General features: G+C 35.1%; 1 protein-coding gene across 1 annotated transcript; it reads right to left on the bottom strand.

The window, feature by feature from the left end:
* Positions 1 to 2,220: 2,220 nt before the first annotated feature.
* On the bottom strand, positions 2,221 to 22,806 carry LOC129271217 (5'-AMP-activated protein kinase catalytic subunit alpha-2-like). The gene is made up of 14 exons (XM_054908598.2): positions 22,666 to 22,806; positions 17,849 to 17,990; positions 17,251 to 17,344; positions 15,369 to 15,513; positions 14,777 to 14,864; positions 14,107 to 14,225; positions 13,652 to 13,760; positions 13,031 to 13,133; positions 11,751 to 11,865; positions 10,981 to 11,054; positions 10,182 to 10,230; positions 9,366 to 9,535; positions 7,716 to 7,887; positions 2,221 to 6,358 (listed from the first exon to the last, which is right to left on the bottom strand). The coding sequence occupies exons 1-14, from the start codon at positions 22,769 to 22,771 to the stop codon at positions 6,207 to 6,209; spliced, it is 1,638 nt and encodes a 545-aa protein (XP_054764573.1). The 5' UTR covers positions 22,772 to 22,806; the 3' UTR covers positions 2,221 to 6,206.

Raw genomic sequence — 22,806 nt, 5'->3', positions numbered from 1 at the left:
GTTTTCGAGAAACAGAATCAATCCAGATATTAAAACTTGGTGGAATGGACATACGCGCAAGTACTTCTTGTAGAAATCTAGGAGTTATATTTGATGATAAATTGACATTCGATGAATTTATATCCCAAAAATGTCGCTCTGCATCATATGCCTTATACAAAATTGGTAAACTTCGTGAATTCTTGGACAAACCCACCACTGAAAAATTGGTACATGCTTTTATTTTATGTCACATTGATTTCTGCAATAGTCTCCTTTCAGGATTACCTCTTAAACAAATTAAAAAACTGCAAACCATTCAAAATTCAGCTGCGAGATTAGTAACACGAACCCGCAAGTATGAAGCAATTACTCCAGTTCTCAGAGAATTACATTGGCTCCCTGTCCGTTCCCGCATTGTATTCAAGCTTTTAGTTTTTGCACACAACTGTTTTTATAAAATTGCCCCATCCTATTTACTCGATTTAGTATCCTATTACCAGCCATCCCGAAATCTTAGATCAAGCTCAAAAGCATTATTCATTGTTCCCTCTGTCTCTACAAAGTCATATGGTGCGCGTGCTTTTACTCATGTCTCTGCTGTCCTCTGGAATGCTTTACCTAATTCAATGAGATATCAGAGTGATTTATGCAGGTTCAGAAAATCCCTTAAAACATATCTATTCAATGCATAAAATACCAACTTTGAACTAATGGTCCAATATCAATATCTTGATTACTTTATTCTTACCTTACACTATTCCTTCTTTAAGCGCATAGGGACATGCTATGCTATGTGTGATGCGCTATACAAGAATTGAGCATTATTATTTATTATTATTTGTAAGTGGCATGTCAGATCCAAAATAGCCCAAACATGAATTCATGTAAAAATCCAATGCAGATTCTATATCTAGCCAGTATTCAGAATTGTATCATTAGTTTTACTTTTGCTGATCGCTTATCTTTAAACTGTCATACCCAGGCGTCTCAAATTTGGTTTAGAAAGCTGCGCAAGACTCAGTACAGAAATGTTAGAATGTTTTTGAAATATCTTTTCTCAATGTAGACTTGTCACCCCCCCCCCTAGCTGCAATCTTAATGTATTTATTTCTACTGTTCAAAAGAGACTTTAGATAACTACTATATTTATATGAGTATACATGGTGTGTAGATATTGAAGGAAAATGCCAAAAGAATGAACAGGGGCTGATCAGTAACATGTATGAATGAATTCCTTATTAATTTTATGTGATCTGATCAATAAAAGCTATGTTGCACAAATGTTCTCCTTTATTTTGAAGTTTCTCTTGGTGTTGAAAAAAATTGAGCTTGTCCTTGCTGAGGTTGAACTGCAAAATAGTGTATTTTGATAAACTGTCCTTTTTCTAGGTAAAACAATTGTATTCAAGACTAAAACATAATGCTACATTCAAAATCTCCCAGAGAAAGAAAGCAAGCAAACCATCTCAAACACACAGTAGATACATATTTCACCGAGTTGTTTTTATTTCACCAATATACAATAACTGTCAACCATACACATGTTACGATTCTAAGCATGCATACAAACAATTCAGTATGATGGGAAAGTACTTTTAATCTTCACACTGTTACAAGATGGGTGTTTCATAAAGCTTATAAAGTTAATCCTGACTTTAAGCACCAATGGAGCACATTCTTTGGTGCTAAATGGTTGATCACTCATTGCCGGATTACGTAGTGAAGTTGGATGCAATCAGAGTCCTTAATTACAGAATTGACTAAAAATTTCATTTTCAATAGTTTCAAGATTTGCATTGCTTTGCTGGGCAAGCATGATTCAAAAGAAATCACAAAACGTTTGTAACCCACTTATAGAAAATTGGCCAAACTCTACACTGAATGGCTCAGCAAACGGCCATGAACCGCCATCTAAACTGGCAATGTGTCTTCACCCCTTAAAGTGATCATTTCACTTTGTTCTGATTTAAAAAATTCTCCTTTTGGTTCCTAAAAATGGGCTAAACATTAGGCTTATAGTGTAAAAATACCATCCCAAAAGTTTCAAAGTATTATATTTACAGGATCAATTTTAAAACCTTGGAGATGTAAAACCAAAGTTTGAAATAATTTGGAGTTGGTTTCAATGACTATGTGTATACAGGGAATCTGTGCACCACAACACATTAATTCTAGATGAACACAGCATGACCTACATACAGTGTGTACAAGGTATACACTGAATGTACAGTGCGGCTAATAGTGTGTGTATAGGAGATACACACAACAGAAGGCAGTCAAAATAGCCAACAGACTTTTTGAATTGGAGAAAACTGGTCATAAGCTGAACCCGTCTACTAGACGGTTCTCAAAATCAGGCTAATAAATTGCTACTTGTATCTAAATTAGAGTTTTTCATCCTATATTGTGGTCTGTTTCAGGGTTTTTGAGGACAAATACAAGCACTCATATGCACGTTTCAACTCAGTTTTGAGAATTTTTTAAATCAGCTGCTCACAAAGTTAAACGATCCCTTTAAGTCAGCTACATATGAATATATAATTTAGCATGAGAACAGGTGGTCAGTCATGCGTAAGGTCACAAACTTATGAAAAAGCCCAGGAAGCGCAAAGAAAAAAGGGATGTAACCCTATAACAAGCCTAACAGACATTCTATACTGATTGCACCCATATATAGTCTTCAAGTTTTACATGAGATGCTTTTCAAAAAGTGTACAGGAGATAAGATGAACACAATTATAAGTTTCCTAAACAAAATGAGGCAAACCTCCCACTAAAAAACATTTTATCATATAATAAAGTGGCATATGGTTATGAAATAAACATAATAATGGGTACACACCAATAACAAACAAATAATCACTGTACAGTTGGTAATACCTGGGTATCTCTGTATTAGAATGTACAGTATGTTTATCCTCGTGACCAGTGAAATTACATTGCAGCTGTCTGAAATCAGAGAAATCATTCCAGATTTTATTAGTTATAAATATAATTTGATGCATATGGGCAATTCCATAAAATATATACGTCCGACCCCCTCTTTGTGGGACCTTCACAAAATTTTCTGTCTCTGATTCTTGTTCTTTTGACAGTCTGCAATGCTCTCAAAAGACAATTACTAGGTCAATTTATGAAGTGAAGTAAAACTTGACAAAAATGGAGATGGGATATACAAAAAGGTTGATCATTTAATGGAATTGCCCATATACTGTTTTGCAGGATTTAGATTACATCTTACTGCCCTTGAATATTTTGTCACTCAGAATATTGAGCATGTGTGCACTGCACTCATAAACCACATTCTTTGCCCTGGCACACAAGGGCTAGTCAACCATGTTACATTTATGAGCTGCCAAGAAAACACCAGGGGTCCGCTTCATAAATAGTTACAACTATTGTAACTTTGTTATTATGGTAACTACCATGGTAACAGGGCTCAGCAGCCAATCACAATCAAGGTTTCCATAGTAGTTACCATAATTTAAAGTTGTATTGTAATAATTGTAACTCTTTATGAAATGTACCCCAGGATAATGTGCTTTCAAAGTGAGGGGATGGTAGGAGAAACACAGGTACATATTATAACAGTTTCCACACTAAGTATTAAGCTGGTGTGAATTCAATAAAGGAAAAGGGTTAAAAGTGATTATAAAACCAAATTGGGATTAGTCTAACCCTAAAGACTGCAATTAATTTATTTCTTCTGACTTAACAAAACTATTTCAATGGAAATTGCACAAATTACACTTGCTTCAAAATTCAAGGGAATAAAGCCGTGATATTTTGGTGTGCATCAAACTTTTTTATGTTCCATGTTAAGCCATATCAATATACGTGTATATATTTTTTCAGCGAAGGGGACAAATGGGACTCTTGCCCAGCAGAAAATTACCAGATGAATCAAATTTACATTTGGTCTTTCAGATAGCACAACAATTCTTCATATTGAATAATCCTTATTTCTACTCCTGAAGCTCTTCTCTAACATTCATATTGAAAAAACAAAATTGTTCTAATAGTAAAATCTTGTTTGCCATGGGTATAGAAAAAAGAAAATATAGAAAATTGATACACACGTAAATAATTCATCCAATTAGTATTGAACAAGAATAATTAATTCCTTGCGATGTGAAAACATTCAATAGTACTTTTCACACAAGGCCCAAAAAGCATGTATGCAAACTCAAGTGCTTAATCTTTCAAATTAATTGACGTATATACACTGTACACAGATCTGTTGTATCATCAGAACTCATATAAAGATTTTGCTATTTACATATTTCAAGTTTTAAGTGGGAGCCTTATTTTCTCTTTCAAATCTCCACCAGCATAAAAATATAATTTCATTATCTGTTAATTCAGTTTTACATCATATCTTTTACGATGATAAAGTATCATATTTATATAATTTGTATATGGCTAAGCCAACATGATCAAATAAAGACATGAATTTAAAAAAAAAGTTATTCAAAATCCTGATTCAATTTTCCAATAAAAACTGTAAGTGAAAAAATACATGGCCATGATGGTCATGATTAAAGAAAAAGATATAAAACAATAAATTTTCAGTTTCAATTAATGAAGCAATAAACCTATCATACACTTTTCTTTCTTTAACAATTAGTCAAGCAAAGGATTTTCATAACATCAAATGACTTAGTCAAAAGCAAACTGCATTCAACAAAGTGGAGACCACAAATACCATACGTCAATACCATCTTCAAACTATTATAATAGAAACCAATAGGTTGGTCTAATAAACATCTAAACATACAGAGAATTCCGATAAAGATTTAATCTCAGACATCTTCGCAAACTCTGAACACGTTATCGATTTGAAGACCCCAAATAGATTTGAAATAAGCCAGTTCGTAGTTCCACTCTGCGCATGATCAGAGGAAGGTCATTGGTACTGAAGTGACATGGTGGTTTAAAATCTAATGAGATAAGCAACAACTTTAATGTCTTGATTATTCATATATTCTTTTAAATTATGTTTTCATTTACATCCACAAAAAAAAATAATGCGTCCACGAACGACTGGTATTTCAGTTTGCCAAGTAAATTGTACAAAATGCTCTAATATGCATTCAAAGTAGAATTGCAACAAATACCTTAATAGAGTGTTCATTGGTGTGCTATTCTAGTCACCTGGTCTATTCAATTTCATCATCCTGCTATGTAAGACATGCTTACATAATATCTTGCTTTGAAATCTGCCTATCACAATGAAAGAAATGAAAGGTAATTTGACCAAAATTTTCCATGAAGTAACTACGAACTGGTCTATTGATAGTTAATGTTTTGCAACACCCTATCAGCAAAAACCGTTAAAAAGGTATCTCAGTATAATCTTCAACTTCAAAATACAGTCTGATAACGAATGTAAATCTATCATTTCATTCCCTAAATAATCTAAGGACTAAAAAAAGAAGTCACCTTTCAAACTTTCATTCATAACCTTCGATCTATTCCTTGAAATTCATTACTGCTATGAATTTAAACATTGACATCTCATACTCAGTCATCCATGGGCTAATAATGTTACCTTGATGTATGAACATGTAATAACACACAACAAATATAAAGTACATGAAGTACTGTAAACATCATCTATATGTAAAACATATATATCTATTTTGTAAAGCAAAACCAGAATAAATTCACAGCGAAAAACACAGAAAATCTTTCTGGGAATTTCTGGTGAATTGCAATGAGTGTGAAAACGAAAATAAATAAGATATTGTGGCACCGAATGCTTTAGTCGGACACGGCTTAGGAGGGTTGAACTATGGTGTGTAGCCAATGGCTTGACCCCCAATTTGTCATCATCTTTTGAAGACTGCTACACAGTTAGTGTATCAAGATTATCACTTTAAAGGCTGATAAATCCAAGGAGGAACACTGAGTGGTCCTCTATGGTAATTTTATTTCCATAGTTCAACTTGGTTTGAAATCTGATAAATGAATTTTTTATGACATTTAGTTTTTAAACCGGTTCAGTCTTTGACTCTGAATTTCTAAATATATTTCTTTATTTCATTGGTCTGCCAGTCTGAAGGCAATTGCACCAGCGACAAGCAGCATCGGTCTGGCATTAGTGAACCAACTTACTTGAATCAGGCCAATAGGATCTAAATAAGGGACAAATACAAGGGTATATTGACACTGATTTGAGCCAACTCTGTTGGTTCTTGGCCATCAACTGATCCAGACCATCTTCATCGTGCAAGAGTAGCGATCAGACTAGCGCACATCTCAAAGAATTCCATGGTACAGTGCTGCATACATCGTGGTGAACCAGGAGATTGAGGGAACGGTGGTGTGGTCGGTGATCGCGGTGACATGGGCTCCTCCACATCCATTCGATCATCTAGAATCATAAAAGAGGATGAAATAAGTTGAGTTTTGAATTTCATTTCAATTTTTGTTACTGACAGATCTTCATGTGATCTCTGCCAAAAATCCATTGCATCTGTTTTAAGAACAAACAAGCTTCTCATCAATATTTCCTATTCCCACATTTTCAGACCCCAGCCTTGGCCTTGAGCAAGCAACCTCAGATACAGCACTGCTCTGAGAATATAGCAATCCTCAAACCCCAAATTGTTGGTATCACTTTACATTTAGCACTTGCTTCAGCACTTGCTTCAATACCTAATGACTAAACTGTCATCCTTTTCTCACTAATATGAAATTCATGGTCATATCCCAAGGCCTAATTACAGCAATTTTCCTAAACTTCTGACAAATTTCCTTGAATGCTCAGGGGCGGTATTCTGAGGTCATTTTATCTTTAAAATATTTTATTTTATCTCTTAAAATGAAATTGGTATTCTGAGATGACATTTTATCTCTCAGATAAAATCTTAAATTTTATCTTGCATATAAATTTTATCTTGCGTATCTACAGATGATACGCAACAGAGGAGTGCCTGCGTAGACATACCCATCGCGTATCTGGCCATGCAACGCGGATGATGTGCTTGCACCCATGTTACTTTGAAGAAAAAATAAAATAAACTTAAAAGAGGGTAGGGGCTATTTTATCTCTGCGACGTTGCTTTCATCATTATTTCTTGGTGAATTAACTACAAATGTTGACATGAAAATTAAGAAAAATTATATATTCATTGAGAATAATACCTTAATGTTATTCCTGTACAATCAGGAAGTATTTCATAAGACTTTTCTTGACTAATATTGTCTTTGAAATGATGCTTGAAAAGATGTGATATAGACTTCGAAAAAAAAATGAGAGTATTGTCATTTTTTTAAAAGAAATCTCTGTAAAGACGCGCAAGCGTATTTTGCAAGTGTATTTGAAGTCAATAAATTGACGCAATCTCATCCTTTGCCACACCTCCTGGCGGAATGGATTTTAATTGGTTGAGTGATATGAGAGAGCTATAAAAGCGCATTTCTAATTGGATATTGTTTAAAAAATAGGTGTGTCTTACAGAGATAAAATGAAGATAAAATTGTTCTCAGAATACCAATTCGGAGAGATTTTAAGGGTATTTTATCTCACTTATTTTAACGGAGATAAAATATTTTATTTTATCTGGGATAAAATGGATCTCAGAATACCACCCCAGGTGCCCAATCAGGGTGGTCATACTCATGCTGGGGTAACAGTAAGCAGCCCTAAGAAAAACTACATCAAGTGCTATTACATTTTCCATATCATTTATTATTATTACAGATCAATTGTCAGTGATTATACTTACCAGAACCAAAGTTGCTCATGCCACTGTCCCTTGGATTGGTCAAGCTCTTAAAGTCCAGTAGGTAACTCTTACTGTCCACCTGATAGAGTTGAAGACCCATCTTAATCTGAGCACCGGTCAGTGGATTGGTTCGTCTAACTCTCACATAGAATGGATTCACTACCTTCCACTCCTAGTAAAGTAATAATGAATACAATAATCAGGGCTCCACACTAACCCTTTTTTTCCACTGGCCCAACCTGATCATGTCGGACCAGTAGATAGTCATTTCTACCATTTTTTACTGGTCCAAACCTAACATTTACTGGTCTCCAAAACTAAAGAAAAACATAAAAAGGCTTGAGTTTACCTTGCCGTCTTTTATTGCTTATTGTTATCCCCCCCCCAAAAAAAAAAACCCCAACAATCAAACAGTACACACACACAACATAATTCATGAGAGCCATTTGCATTTCTCAATTTTGTAGAGTATTATTAGTGAGACACCAGAGCCATGATTTACAAAAGAGAAGAAAATACTTCTATCAGTAAGATGTAATTTTTACTGGTCATTTCGGACCAGCAAATCTGGCTATTTCTGAAAAATTATTGGCCCAACAGCAAATTTTACCGGTCTGGGACTCGGACTTGTGCCAGTGTCCAATAATTCAAAGGTAAATAGCTGATTGGTTCTCACCCTAGACAGTATGGCCCGTATTCTGAAGTCGGGTTTAACTTAAACTCAGGTTTAAAGTTGTGGTTTAAGTATGGATAGCCAATTGTTACATAAATCACTAACAGTAGAGATATCATACTTCACCTCATTTGGCTCTCAAATCATTCATAATTGTGTAGGAAGTATAAATAGATTATTGGCTTCCCCATCGATGAATCAGGAAAGAGCACAGTAAACATAAGAAACATACAACTTAATAACAAATTTGATACTTTTGGCTTCCCATACTTAAACCACAACTTTAAACCCGAGTTTAACTTAAGCCTGACTTCAGAATACGGGCCTATAATTCTATTTCCTCTTCAACCAGTTTGTCCACTATTTGGTCTAATTGCCATTTAGCACATTTATCATTTTGTCTAATTTGAAGTTATGCTCTACCAAATACCCACTTGGCCAGATACTGCTTGGTCTATAAAGGTTAGATGAACTGTGAACCAAATTTGAACTTGACAAAGTAAACATTATTAAGTATAAGTGGGATATACCGACTAGCCGATAGAATAAATGAGAATGAGACTAATTGGGTATGAGACCAAAAATGATTGGAGACCAATGGGTTTAGCACAAGTGGTATTAGGTTATCTGAAAAGTAGACCAACTGCTTGTATACCTAGTGAATATAAACCAAATCATAAGCCAGTTTGATATTAAAGATATTGTTTAGTAGTGAGAGAGATGGCACTTGAGATATTCAAATCCATCTAAAGCTTTGTTAAAGGGTCAATAAAGTGAATTATATTTGATTATCATGCAACATTCCAATCATAGAAACGTGGAGTTAGATTAAAAGAGAATTGAATAAAAATATGATGAAATTAGTAAAATTCATCAAGTAGACCAATCACCTAGCCTGACTACTGCACAAATACTACCTCATGGTCCCATGCATAGTCTTTCGTGCATATTTTATTTTAAAACCCAAGCATACTTACGAAATTGAGTGCCTTCATAGCTCTGAAGACTTCTCCCATGATATCATGTGGCCTGCTCTGTGATCTGATACCAAGATGCCACTTTGATCTCTTAACAGGTGTTGCTGGAACTCTTCTCTGACTCTCAGAACTCTGGTTATTGAAGTTCTCCAGGGTGTTCATTGTCATAGCTGTAAGGTATAAGAGTGCCATGGTTTAGATAGTCAACATCAGCAACCCTGAAAGTGCCTCTATAATCTTTGACCTTTGACCTCATGACTCCAATATCTAATCAGATCATCATCACTCCCATATGCATACATACGATAAATTTGAAGTTAAACCCTCTAATGGTTCATAAATGATCAGAAGAACAAGATATTTTGGGAAATATAACCTCTGCAACCTTTGACCTTCGACCTCATGATAACAAATTCAATCTGGGTCCTGTTTCATACAGACATGCAATACAAATAAATGCACAACTTCTATAACAAGTTTACTACCAGCCAATCAGATATAAGGATTTCAGTAGCTTTTAACTGTTAATTCAAATTTTATATTTTAATAATTTTTATGAAATGGGCCTCAGATCATTGTCACTCCCACATGCGTACATGAGCCAAGTTTGAAGTTGAACCCTCAAATAAATCTTCATTCTTCACAAGATTAGAATATTGTAAGGTAAATCCATGACCAGTGTGACCTTTGACGTCATGAAAACCCCAAAAGTTAATGCCTTCAGCAACCACTTACTGCGGGCAAGGGCATCAAATTTTGTTAAACATGTTCAAATAAAACATTTTCAAACATGAAAAGCTGTAGTCAATCACTTACTTGTTAATCTTTCTGGATGTGCTTTGGGCATCAGGAAACCAGCTTCTTGCTGTAAATTAAAAAAACAAAAACAATATCACAGAATAAGTCTCAAACATGTTTCCAGGAGGCAAACACATAGGATATGAATCTCTCTCTATCACAAATTTCCCAAAGAAGGAAGGGGCTCTTTAAAAATTGAAAAGTTCTTTCTTCATAAATTACCTTCAACCTCATGATAACAACTTTTCAGTTTTTAAAGAGCACCTTCCTTCTCTCAGTATGAAAATCCAATAGCACACTGTAGGTCACTATGATTTAAAATCATTACTTCTTGCTTGCTTGTTTATTTCTCCTATATTAGCCCATTGTTTCTTTTTTTTTTTTTAGATTATATTTCAACGTTATTTGTTGTTTACTCTTTATGTATGTCTTATATTTGTATTTAATTGTATCATAGTGGAGTCCCACCCACAACAAGTTTTTTAAATGAAAACTTCCAGGGGCTCCCAAACCCATGTTTTTATCTAATTTGTATTTTTATGATTGATTGAAATAAATTTTGAATTGAACTTTGAATTGGCATATTACATGAAAATGTACTGTAAGTTTTTGGACGATGATTTTTCTTTTTGCCATGGAGAAACTTCAACCCAAACCTACATTTAGAAGAGTGGTTGCCCTCTTCCTTTTAAGTAATGCATTGAGGTCAATCTATACAAATGAGTTGCTTTTGCACGAAGCAATTAGAGATGCATTTTATTTCTACTTGCAATGCATGTAGAAACTCTTCCAGAGGATACAATACTTGAGAACTTACTTGAACTTCAAGATAGGACTCCCTTGGTGGTGGACTAGAAGCAAGGTAGAAATCCTTCATTTGTGTCTTAGAGGCTGGGAGAAATAATAAGAGAAATTGATTTTTTGTGAAAATCTGAATTTTTACTGATATCCAGCACCCTGTCTCTGTAATGTTTTTACTTTTCTTTTTAAAAAGGCTGTTTGATCCCTTACCTTAGAACTTCAATGATTGGATATAAGAAAGCTAAAGAAATAGATTACATCCTGGATTTCAGCCCACTTCATGCTCAATAAATGGTGTTTACATACATTAAAAAAACATAAAAATATGTAGGTATATTACTTTCATCAGGCATCCAAGCAAAATAAATTTTCATGTAAAATTGCAAAATCTATCAAACAAAACACATTTTCATTTCTTATCCTTCACATCATAACTAGGGCTTATACAATCACATTTGGTAATAAATTGGAATAGAGATAGGAAGGGGGGGGGGTGGGGGTACCGAGACTTGATATTGGCTTTGAGGACCCAGGGAGTGTTTCATGAAACAATAATTTTCATTGACTTATTTACTCTGGTCCAATTAGACGCAAGGATTTCAGTAGCTTAGAACAATATTCAATGAAAATATTCATGAAATGCTCCCCCAATCTGTAGCTTCAATGCTCCCTGCCAACACAAGTAGTGCATTACTGTATTTTTGTCAGCAATGGACATCTCTACTTTGATTGATGAACAGGCTTAGTCCTACTACATCGTTGGAGTAAATTAAAGTAGAGACCTACCTTCATCCATAATTCTCTTGTTATCAATGATAAGATAGTAAGCAATCCGGAGTTGATCATGAGGATCACCACACATTAATGAGTTCTGCACTTCACCTTCTCGAACATTGAATTTCTGCATATAAATGAAAGGAAAGCAAGCAATTTTTATTAAATATAAAGGCAATTCCATACAATAATCAACCTTTATTGTACTTCCAACCCCCTTTTCTCTCTTACTTCAGTTCACAAACTGCTTAAACAATATGTTCAAGCAATATGAAGATATTTGACAACTTGCCAATTTCAATCTCACAATCTGACACTGAAATTCAGAGAGGTGGAATAAAAACATCACAAACATTGACTCAATATAGCCTAGGCTCCTTTAAACTGAAAAGCAAATAAGCCCCCCCCCCCCCAATCTTGGCTATTGATCGCACGATCATGACAAAAATCTGCACGCATGTCATACCAAATTCAGATATTTCCTACAAAATTTGAAAGATAACTGGTGGGTGTTTTATGAAGCTGTTCGTAAGATACAAAAGACTTTACCTCGACTGGTGATCCTTTCTTGTGCTATGTGATATCCCTATGTAATTGATTTATGACCTTAGAACATGTTCCAATTGTGCGTAACTTTACGAACAGCTTTATGAAAAACTTGCCTGTACCAAATTTATTCAATTATTAATTATTAATTAATGCACAAAATAAGATTTGGCTCTTAATCTTTAAGTAATGATCCCAAACTACAAATTTTTTCAAATTGTCCTGTCACTCTGTTAGTTGAAACAAGGCAAAAGCGATTTTGTGTCTCGCCCACTTATGAAAATAACCAGAAATATTGAGATTTGCGAGGGCACGCAACAGAATTGTATCAAAACTTCATTGTCATATGACTGGGATGGAATAACACTTGTCATAAGAGCCTTGCACGTAAACTTTAATGTTGACCTCAGAATGAACTTTGACCATACCATGTGACCTCCGAACACAATAAATGCAGGTCTCCTAAGTACACCTACAACCCGAGTTTGGTCGAAAAGTGACACGGACGACATTTGGATCCCCAAGTCTCCGGTGGGCGAGACAATAAATGACTGGTCATGTGAAATATTTCAGTTAATAATTTGACTGAAAAAAAAAAAATGGTATGGTATAGTATGGTACTCCAATCCAAAGGTCATTTGTTGGAAGTAAATCACTCTTTTGCTCCATGAAAGTTAGTGGCTGTTGGTGTGTATCAATGATGGCCTGTACTAATGACAACATCCAAATCAGATCAGCATACTTACCTCACAGACTTCTTTGACAGCCTCTACATCAACGATGGAATCATCAAAATCATTCTGAGGAAACAGATACTGGGGCATTTCAATCTTGAACCAGTCATGCTCTCTGTATAAAAAAGAATGTTACAAACTTTTGTTACTACAGCCTATAGAGCAAATTACCAGTTGGGCTGGCCTAATCTGTGTGGGAGAAGATGTCCCAACCCCCCCCCCCTTATTGTTTCAATAACATAGTGTTAGCTTTATTTTTTATACCAAAACCAATATTTTGAGTAATGAAATAAGAATTTTCTGCGGAAAATGAGGAAGCCTGACATCCCTGCCTGAAATAGCTGATTGAATACATATTTTTTTTCCATTGCCATTGAACAGCATCTGAGAGGAACAAACCACAGATATAGGGGTGTTTTTTTTACATCAAAAACGCAAAAAATGAGAAAAAAAGCCCCTGAAAACATAACTTATGAAAATGAGAATCCCTGTTTAGTCTTTAGAATGAGCAAATGTGGGAAATCCTTGTTTTTTTTTTTTTTTTTTTTTTTTGGGGGGGGGGGGGCTTTAGAACGATTCTCGTGGATGCTGTCCACTTTTAATCAGGATGGTCTGGAATAATAAACTACTTACCTTATATCCTTAATAGTAGCTCTCTTAAGTGGATCAACCTGTAACATGTGTTGGATCAAACTCTTGACTTGTGAACGCTCTATATGATCAGGAATTGTGAAATGACCACCTGGTAAGGAAAGAAAAAGACAATGTTTACATATTAGAATGTCACTGAAACAAAAATTGGTTCTTCTTCATTTGGTATTCCAGTATAATGCCTCATTAATCCTGACTGATGGTGGAGTATTTTTCAAATTCGTGTTTTGTACTCTGTGTGTGTGTGTGTTTGGAATGGAAATGACATAACTTTTTTTAGTTTAATCAATACTTAATTACTTCATACATCCTGCAATCTGAAATGTTTTGTGTTTTTTGTAAGGATCGGTGCATGTCTTAAGAAATATAAACCAAGACCACGGAATGGATGTATGGTGAAAAATGTAATTTTGTAAGTCTGCATTACATCATCTCACCTTTAATCTTTCTGAAGAGTGTAGGAACATGTTCATCATCAAACGGAAGTGTACCACATAAGAGAGCATAGAGAATCACACCACAGCTCCAGATATCAACCTCAGGTCCTGCATACAGTCTTTAAACACAATCATAGATCACACTTTATAAACTCTTTGCAAATTGAATTATGAAAGGATAATAATTATATACGCTTGAATTTGCTTTCCAAATTGTACCAACAACACTGATGGTTATTTTGTACATGTTACTGAAGTAATATAGCTATTACTACGTTTTGCTGCTACAAAGATGAAGGAGAAAGTCAATTATTACAATCGTTGAAATTACAAATTTTACGACATTTGTGCACAAAAGGTTAATATGCTCTTGTATGATATGTTTATTCTTTATTTACAGTGCAGGTTAATGCACACTTTTACCCACTGAATTTATGCAAATGAAACCAAATATCAACTATATACGTACAGTATACTTCACTCTATCTGATGACAACACACTTCATGAAAATATAAAAGACATCATACCTAACTGTATTAAATTATCAAAGTGAGCATTGTATAGGTATAAGAATTTCAATCAAAACTAATTTTACATGAGATGTATGTAAACGTTTGAATCTAACTGCATACATTATCAAGTACTTTGATGACCTTTGACATGACTTACTTGCCAGATATGACTTCTGGTGCTGCATAGTTTGGTGATCCACAGCTTGTTCTCAAAAACTCACCATCAGTCATCATGTTTGACAAACCTGTTAAAAGTAAAATTTTAATATAAATCCCTTGTTTTATGTTTTCTTGAATGCATATTGTGTGTTATCAACATCAAATTTTGTGTTCTTTATTGTAAAACATATAAAGCAATTATAAAAATCATAAATATGCATGTTTTTCCAAATGGCTTACACACGAGCATGTGAATGCAGATTCCTTGGCAAACAAATGTCATTTTGTGAAAGGTTTGATTTGCAGATTTTCACTGCAGTTTTGTTTTATATTCGAAATGCTTTGATATTTAGTGTAGTTAATTGTAAATTCGATTTTTAGACCTGAAATAAAAACAGCTTTTTTGTTTTGATTCATAAACATCCCTTTCTTTTCCTTATTTTTCTCTGATATTTGCTACTAGAAAATGGAAAAGCTATGGATATATGTCAGAAAAATAATAAAGATTACACAGTATTTTATTCATGAGTCAATATCCTGTAAAACTAAGTAGGAAAAGGGTTATAGTTTGCAAATACTTAAATACCTACCAAAGTCAGCAATCTTAACATGAAGATTGGGGTCAAGTAGCAGATTTTCTGGCTTCAGATCACGATGTACAATCATATGACGATGACAGTAATCCACACCAGATATTATTTGTTGAAAAAATCGTCTTGCTTCATGTTCCTTCAGCTACAGAATGGAATTGTAAGAGGAATTCATTCAATTATTGATAGGTCTTTAATAAGCCTGAGTCATGTCAGAATTTTTTTGTTCCGGAATCCGCCTGTGTTGCGCCGGTCGAAATCCGGTATCCCAATAAATGAATTCATGAACGGGGAAGTACAAAGAAGTCACAGATTATACAATATTGATTTCATTTTTAAACATTCATTAAAAAAAAACATAAAAATATGAGAAGACGGGCAAAGACTTGCCAATGTTTATGTGGCCATCTTGTTCTCTCTGTTAGTAGCTAAGCTATGAGATGCAAATAGAGTCTGCCGCCTTCTACATGCGTCTCGTAGCTTAGCTACTAACAAAGAAAACAAGATGGCCATGTAAACATCAGCAAGTTTTTTCCCCGTCTTCTCATATTTTTCTTGTTGGTCACCTGAAATGTAACAAAGAAACCTGGGTTATGATTGGTAACACTGAATAAAACATACTCGATAATTGATAATTATGTTAAGATATTCAGAAGAAGAAAATGTTAAACTAATTGTTATGTATTACATTGTTTTATCGGAATACCGGAACGGAAAAAACAAAACCGGAACCCGCAAACATCGGACGGATTCCGGTATTCCATCCATTCCGACTTTAATTTCTACAATGTACATCACTGTATTGTTTGCGACTACTGTCATATTATACGGAAGGCTGAACAATACACTTGAATGATGCTCAATATTAGTCTGCAAGCACACACCCGTGAATGTATACTGCAGAGCACGGCCCGTCTTATAAAGAGTTAAGATGGATCCAATGAATCGTAACTCTATGGAAATGCATCAGTGTCATAATTTTTTCTACAGGGAATTTGCAAAATGTCCTTTGTAAAGAAAGGAGAACACACCAAATTGTCAAGAAATTAATAAAATTATAGATATACATTCATATCTAGAAATTTTTTTGAACATACATGTATTTTATATGTTGACTCTGCTGGCTTTCCATAGTTGCAATTGATTGGATCAATCGCAACTCTTTGTAAGATGGGCCCCTGGGCTCGCAGAACCAGGGGACTGGGTGGGCTTCAGCCCTCCCCCCCCCAAAAAAAAAAAAACATTTATGAAACCATTTATAAAAATGTCCATCTGATTGTGATCTTTTGCATGGTCAGCCCCCCCCCCCCCCAGTAAACCAGTAAACTACAATGTAAATAGACAAGGGCAGAATACATGGATAACATTCCAAGTCAAGCAAAGGGTACAGTATACCCGGTATGCATGCAGAATACTATACCTTTCATATAAAATGGCATTAATCACAATCAATACTGATACCTCGGTCACATTTGTTTTACGGCGGCCGTACGGCGAGTCGAAAACAGCCGTTTTAACATTTTTTGTACGAGCTACATATAGGCGGTTTCAATAAGAGTGAATAAAACAGCTATTTTCAACTCGCCGTACGGCCGCCGTAGAGCAAATGTGACCGAGGTATGAGATAAAAAAGAAGTGTTATTAAGGAGGAAGCAAATTACAAGGTAATTATCAAACTGACCCCTGTTTATACATGTACATACGACTAAAAAGAATTGCATGTGTAAACTAGCCACAATATTTGAGGCTATTGACAGATAATGTAGCTGGCATAAATGGAATAGATATTCATGATTATTTTTTCTGTTGGCTGTAATGCTTCATCATCATCAATAATGAGGTCATCTCAAATTCAAATATAATGTGATTATGTTTCCCCTACCTTTCCATGTTTGACGATATAATCAAAGAGTTCTCCTCCAGCTACATATTCCATCACCATGAAGATGTCAGTGGGTGTACTGATAACTTGATACCTGAAAATATTTATAAAACAAAATATCAAATAAATCAAGTGATAGCAAGGTCAGAATCCAAATTATCAGATACAAATGATTACTGTTATTAGAGGTCTAAAGAAACTCTTTACACTTGTCAACACTGCATTGATGATTACTCAAATTCTTGGGAATCTAAATCTATCCCTTTGATCTGATTTCAAAGGAAACTTCTTTCAAGCTATGTGTTCCTTAAAAGACACGTGTAAAGCGAACCCTTGAATATTGTTGTTGGTCATCCCTTGCAGCCCACCAGGATAAGTTTCAAGGCCCATCAGTGGTCTGAAGACCACCAGTTGAGCATTTCATGAAAGGACTTGTCAGTTTTCATATAAAGTCTTTTTCATCTGACAGTTACAATAGTAACATGTACCATACCATGTTTGTAATTTCTTATGTGAAAGCCAGAGGAGGAAATATAGACTAATTAAAATAATTTGAATTGAAATAGACTCTTGCAAGTTGCAAAAATATAGAACTTACAGTTTGATGATATGAGGGTGACGAAAGAGTTTCATATTTTGAATCTCTCGTCTGATCTTACTGACGACATCCAAGTTCTTTATCTTCTGTCTATTCAGAATCTTGATAGCAACCTTATGCTGGGTCAGTTGATGTTCACCCACTAGAGAAAAGATCAATGATACGAGAAAAGAAACCATCAGAGAAGATACACCTACTGAAAGTTAGAACTATGAGAAAGTTACAAATTAAATTAATACTGTTACCTCTCTACCTACATGCAGATGAAGATTTCAAACTGGTTGCATAGCTGAAGTCATGGTGCCAGATATACAGTGGCAGTTATGAATGGGAGAGATGAAATGAGAGAAAATACATGTAGGCAGGGGTAATATAGAAACTAAGGTAAAAACAAGTGGAGCGACAATATCATGAGCAGTACCTATTTAAATTATTTAAAAAATACTTCCATCGGCCGATAAATATCATGAATGGTAAAATACTTGCATTGGCCGATGGAAGTATTTTGTAAAATTTAAATTGGCACTGCTCGTATTGTTGCCCTCTCTATATGCGTCTTGTAGCTAGGCTACGATAACAAAGACGGCAAGTTGGCGACAATACCATCTGTGAGTATCTGCTCATCTTCTTACATGAATTTTCTTCATTTTTATATTATTTTTCGTGTATTAAAAAAGAAGTTTATTATTTCCTAATGGGGGAAATGAAGTTGTATTCCATTTACATAAGTTTTTGATAAGTTAAAGAAAACAAGTATTTCGGAGCAACATTGTTGTCTCAAAAATACTTGGTGTGTGTGGGCCTATGCCATCCGTCCCAGGCGTCATGGAGTAAGCATACGTCAGTAAAACTACTTTTACTCTCCACTAGCCTCCAGGCTACCCTGGTCCAAGTTGAGCGGTGCCAGGTGAGCTCCGTTGCCTTCATCAGAGGGGCTCAGCTCATCGAGATCTAATTCTAAACCAGGGAGCTCCAGCCCGCTTTGCGGGCCGAAGCCCAGGACTCATCCGTGTAATACTAGGCAGACATATACTCTCTAAAATGGGGTAGAATGGGGTCGCAATATCACTCCAAATAAAAGGGGGAAAAATAAATTATGCACTTACCTTGATTATATGGATGAAGGTCTATCATGACACACTCACACGTATTGCAGCATACTAACCTCGCACTACGAACGCAATGGATTTTAGAGTTGTCGGTTAACACTGCTTCATAACGCAAATAATGTTAGCCGAAACTCATTCCGCTACTCACCAGAGCTTTTTCTGGTGAAAAGCGTTCCATTTTCATTATTAAATTTTTTTTTTAAATATAAAAAGCACATAAAAAAAAGAGCAAAATTGCTTACGTTACCTCGGCCTGGAAAGTGGCTTCGCATGTCTCTTCCATGGAAATAAAAGGAAGGTCGTTGGTGGCGCTAAAACAATCACAACCTTAATATACCTTGTTGATACTTTTTTAACTACGTGTAGATTCTTGATTCGATATTCTATGCGCCATTCCCATGATTGTTTGATAAAATAGAGACACCAATAAATGCAATAACTTAAAAAACATACTTTTAATATTATACTTGCTGACGATAATACTATTTGGAAAATATTCAAAGTGGTCACAAATTAAACCAAAAATATAGAAAATTCTATATAGAACATTTGGGAGAAGCAAGCTCCGTATTTTGTCAACGAGAAGAAAAATCAACGCTTAAATGACGCTATTTGAGGGATATTCATCATATTAGGGGGAATTGACTTCACATCGTTCGGTAAGTTTCGTAGGACTTGATTTTATAAATCCTCTTCTGAAATTCTCAGGAGTTTGTTGCAATTTTGCATGCGTCGTGCCTTCAATTTTCCTGTACTCGGCGGCAGTAGTGCACCCGTGGGTGATTGTGACAACGAATCCCGACATCAAGGCACAAACTGGACCCTCAAAAAAAAAGGAAAAGCTCTGCATCGTTCGTTCTCCTTCTGTCAAAATTGACAACAAAATGGCTGATCGATACCGAGAATGAACACGACATAGGGTCTAGAGGTCTAACTTTTCCTCTTTTTTTTGGGGGGGAGGGTCCAGTTTGTGCTTCGATGTCAGGATTCTGTGTCCCAATAGACCTTCATCCATATGGTAAGTGCATAATTTATTTTCCCCCCTTTTTATTTGGAGTGCTATTGCGACCCCATTCTACCCCAGTTTGGAGAGTACATGTCTGCCTAGACCAAAAGCTTCGGACTCTATCTTTAGTTTTATGTTGGCTGTTCCGCTGAACTCCGTTGACTCCACTCACCAAACATGCTAAATACAGAGACCGAAGTTCTAGCTCGATCTGTACAGGGACTCGATGGCCATATGTTTATGTATTAAGTTCGGATAAAACAGGGAAGTGGAGTACGTTGCGCAACAGCCGAAGTCACCGTCTTTCCCCCTTTTTTAAAGTTTATTTTTCCCCGTTTTGGTGCATTTCAGGCCAAAACAGAATAATCTTTATTTTGGTACAGTTCTTTTTATATATTTTTATGAAATAAAGACAAAAATCGATGAGCCCCGACGGGGGGATTTGCATTGTTAACCCCCTAATGATGGTGGCTGCACGATAGCGAGCCGTCTGTGTACGAGGAGAAATAAAATTAAAAATAAAAATGTTTAAAAACTCCTCAAAACAGACGGCTGCCAGTGCCAGCTGTCTATGTCTGCCTACAACAACTAGTACAAGTGCCTAGTACGGTATTACATGTACATAGACGAGTCCTGGGGCGGTATTCTGAAAACGTTCTTATCTTAATTTTGTTCTTATCTACGTCACGTTCTCAAATTGGTATTCTGAAAACGTTCTTATCTTTTTCTTATCTTTTTCTTATCTTGCTTTCCATCGATGCTGAGCGCGTAAATTTATAATTCGCGAATATGATACAAAAGCGCGCTAAAAGATAAGAACAAAATAAAGATAAGTGGTATTCTGAAAACGTTCTTATCTTTTATCTTTCTTATCTTTTTACGATATTTATGATAATATTTAAGATAGCTAGAGGGTTATCACATCTTACGATGTCCGCATTCTTTCTTGCTAAAAATCGATGGTCACTGGTAGTAACAAGTATTCCTCCCACCCTTTCTTTCATTCACCCTTTATTTTGCCCATCTCTTTTTTCTATCCCTTTTTTCTTTCTTTCTTTTTTGTCTTTCTTTCTTTCTTTCTTTCTTTCTTCATTCTTCCTTTCGTTCTGTCTTTCTTTATTTCATTTATTTATTTTCTCTTTTTCTTTATTTTTATCTGTTTGTCTTTCTTCCTTTCTTTCATTCTTCATTTAAATCTTTTAACTTCTTCCTTATTTTTTGCGTTATTTTATTTATTCTTTACTTTTCTTCTTTTTATTTTCCCTTTTTTTTTTCTTTCCCCTTTTCTCTCTTTCTTTCTTTTCCTTTTCTCTCTTTCTTTCTTTTCTTTTCTCCCTTCACTGTATTTTTTGTAATCTTTTTATTTCTTCATTCTTTTTCTTTCTTTCATTCTTTCGTTTTTATATATTTTTTTGTTCATTTTCTTTGTTCCTTTTTTTCTTTCTTTCCTCTTTCACTCAATTTTTTTAAATTTTACCCTCATTCTTTTCTGTTTTCTTTCTCTTCTAATTTCTTTCATTTTATTTTTTGGTTCTTTTTATTCGCTCGTTCGTTTGCTCTTTCTTTCATTTTTTTTATTTCTGCTTTATCACACTAAATGTGTGCCTCATTTAGGCCTACTTTCTTTTTTCTTTATTTCTTTCTTTATTCTATTTTTTCGCTCATTCTTATTTCGTTTGTTCTTTACTCTTTTTTCTATTAAGTTTTAAAAATCTTTTTCTTTATTCTTCAAGTGTCTTTCCTTTTCCTTCTTTATTTTTCCTTCAATTTTTTATTCCTCTTTTTATCATTGATTATCATTCTATTCATTCCTCCTTTTTCTTTCTTGTATTCTTTCCTTTTTTATTTCTTTAGATTTTTATATTTTCTTTTAAGTTCTTTTTGCTTGCTTTCTTTCGTTTACCTTTTCTTTCTTTCATTGTTTTCCGCTCTGTTCCTTTTATTTTTTTAATTTCTGCTTCATTCTGACCCTTTTCTGTCTTCTTACTTACCTACTTACTGTCTTTCTTCCTGTTTTATTCTTTATTCGTAATTGCTTTCTTTACCTTTTCTTTACTTTCTTTCTTTATTTTGTGCACGTGTCTCGAAATAATAATCAGTCGTTGTTGCGTATAAAATGCCTATTTCGCGCAATGCGCCAGAATCAGTGTACGCGCAGTGTCCATGATATTCTCTTGACATAAGGAACGCTTCTATTGGTTAAACTGCCAATATAAAGCGCATTTTGATTGGTAATATCCTAAAAATGGGCGTGTTGAAGATAAGAAGGAGGCAGTCCTTACAGAGATAAGAACGCGTTAAGAAGATTTTCAGAATACCAATTTGCAATGATTTTAGCGTCTTCTTATCTCAATGAGATAAGAACAAAGATAAGAACAAAGATAAGAACGTTTTCAGAATACCACCCCTGGGCTCCGGCACGTCATGCGAAGCGGGCCGGAACTCCCTGGGTCAATCGAGATCCAGCCAAAGCCAAAGGCGCTGGCACTGCTGAACTGCTAGCTGTGCAGTGCACGCACTGCGCTTCCAAACAAGCCGCAGGCGCAGCACCAGGGCCCAGGCACGCAATGCCATGCCCAATGGCAATGGACAACGGACGAGGTACACACGCCCATTTTTAAGTTTAGCCTTTAATTTTACTCAATTTGCACAAAAAATACAGATCTGAGATCTAGATATTGGTCTATAATCAAAGTACCTACTTTTGACTTTTCCAAATGTTCCCATTCCGATCGTTTCACCGAGGACATAATGCCCTATTTTCACTCCAGAATTGATAGTCGTCATCTTGTTTTCGGCAGTAAACATCGAACGAACGTGCAGCTAGCTATATAGCTAAGGTC

Source organism: Lytechinus pictus, chromosome 11, assembly GCF_037042905.1.
Source record: "Lytechinus pictus isolate F3 Inbred chromosome 11, Lp3.0, whole genome shotgun sequence".
NCBI lineage: Eukaryota > Metazoa > Echinodermata > Echinoidea > Temnopleuroida > Toxopneustidae > Lytechinus > Lytechinus pictus.
Note: the sequence above shows the minus strand (reverse complement) of the source record. Positions and strands in the feature narration are given on the sequence as shown.

What these genes read in the sequence shown, in the direction of transcription:
- LOC129271217 (XM_054908598.2), bottom strand. Translation starts at nt 22,771, where the DNA reads ATGTTTACTGCCGAAAACAAGATGACGACTATCAATTCTGGAGTGAAA. An exon ending in CTGTCAAAGAAGTCTGTGAG is followed by an intron (nt 11,866 to 13,030) that starts GTAAGTATGCTG and finishes ATTTATATGCAG; the next exon opens with AAATTCAATGTTCGAGAAGG. An exon ending in ACATCCAGAAAGATTAACAA is followed by an intron (nt 9,536 to 10,181) that starts GTAAGTGATTGA and finishes TATACCTTACAG; the next exon opens with CTATGACAATGAACACCCTG.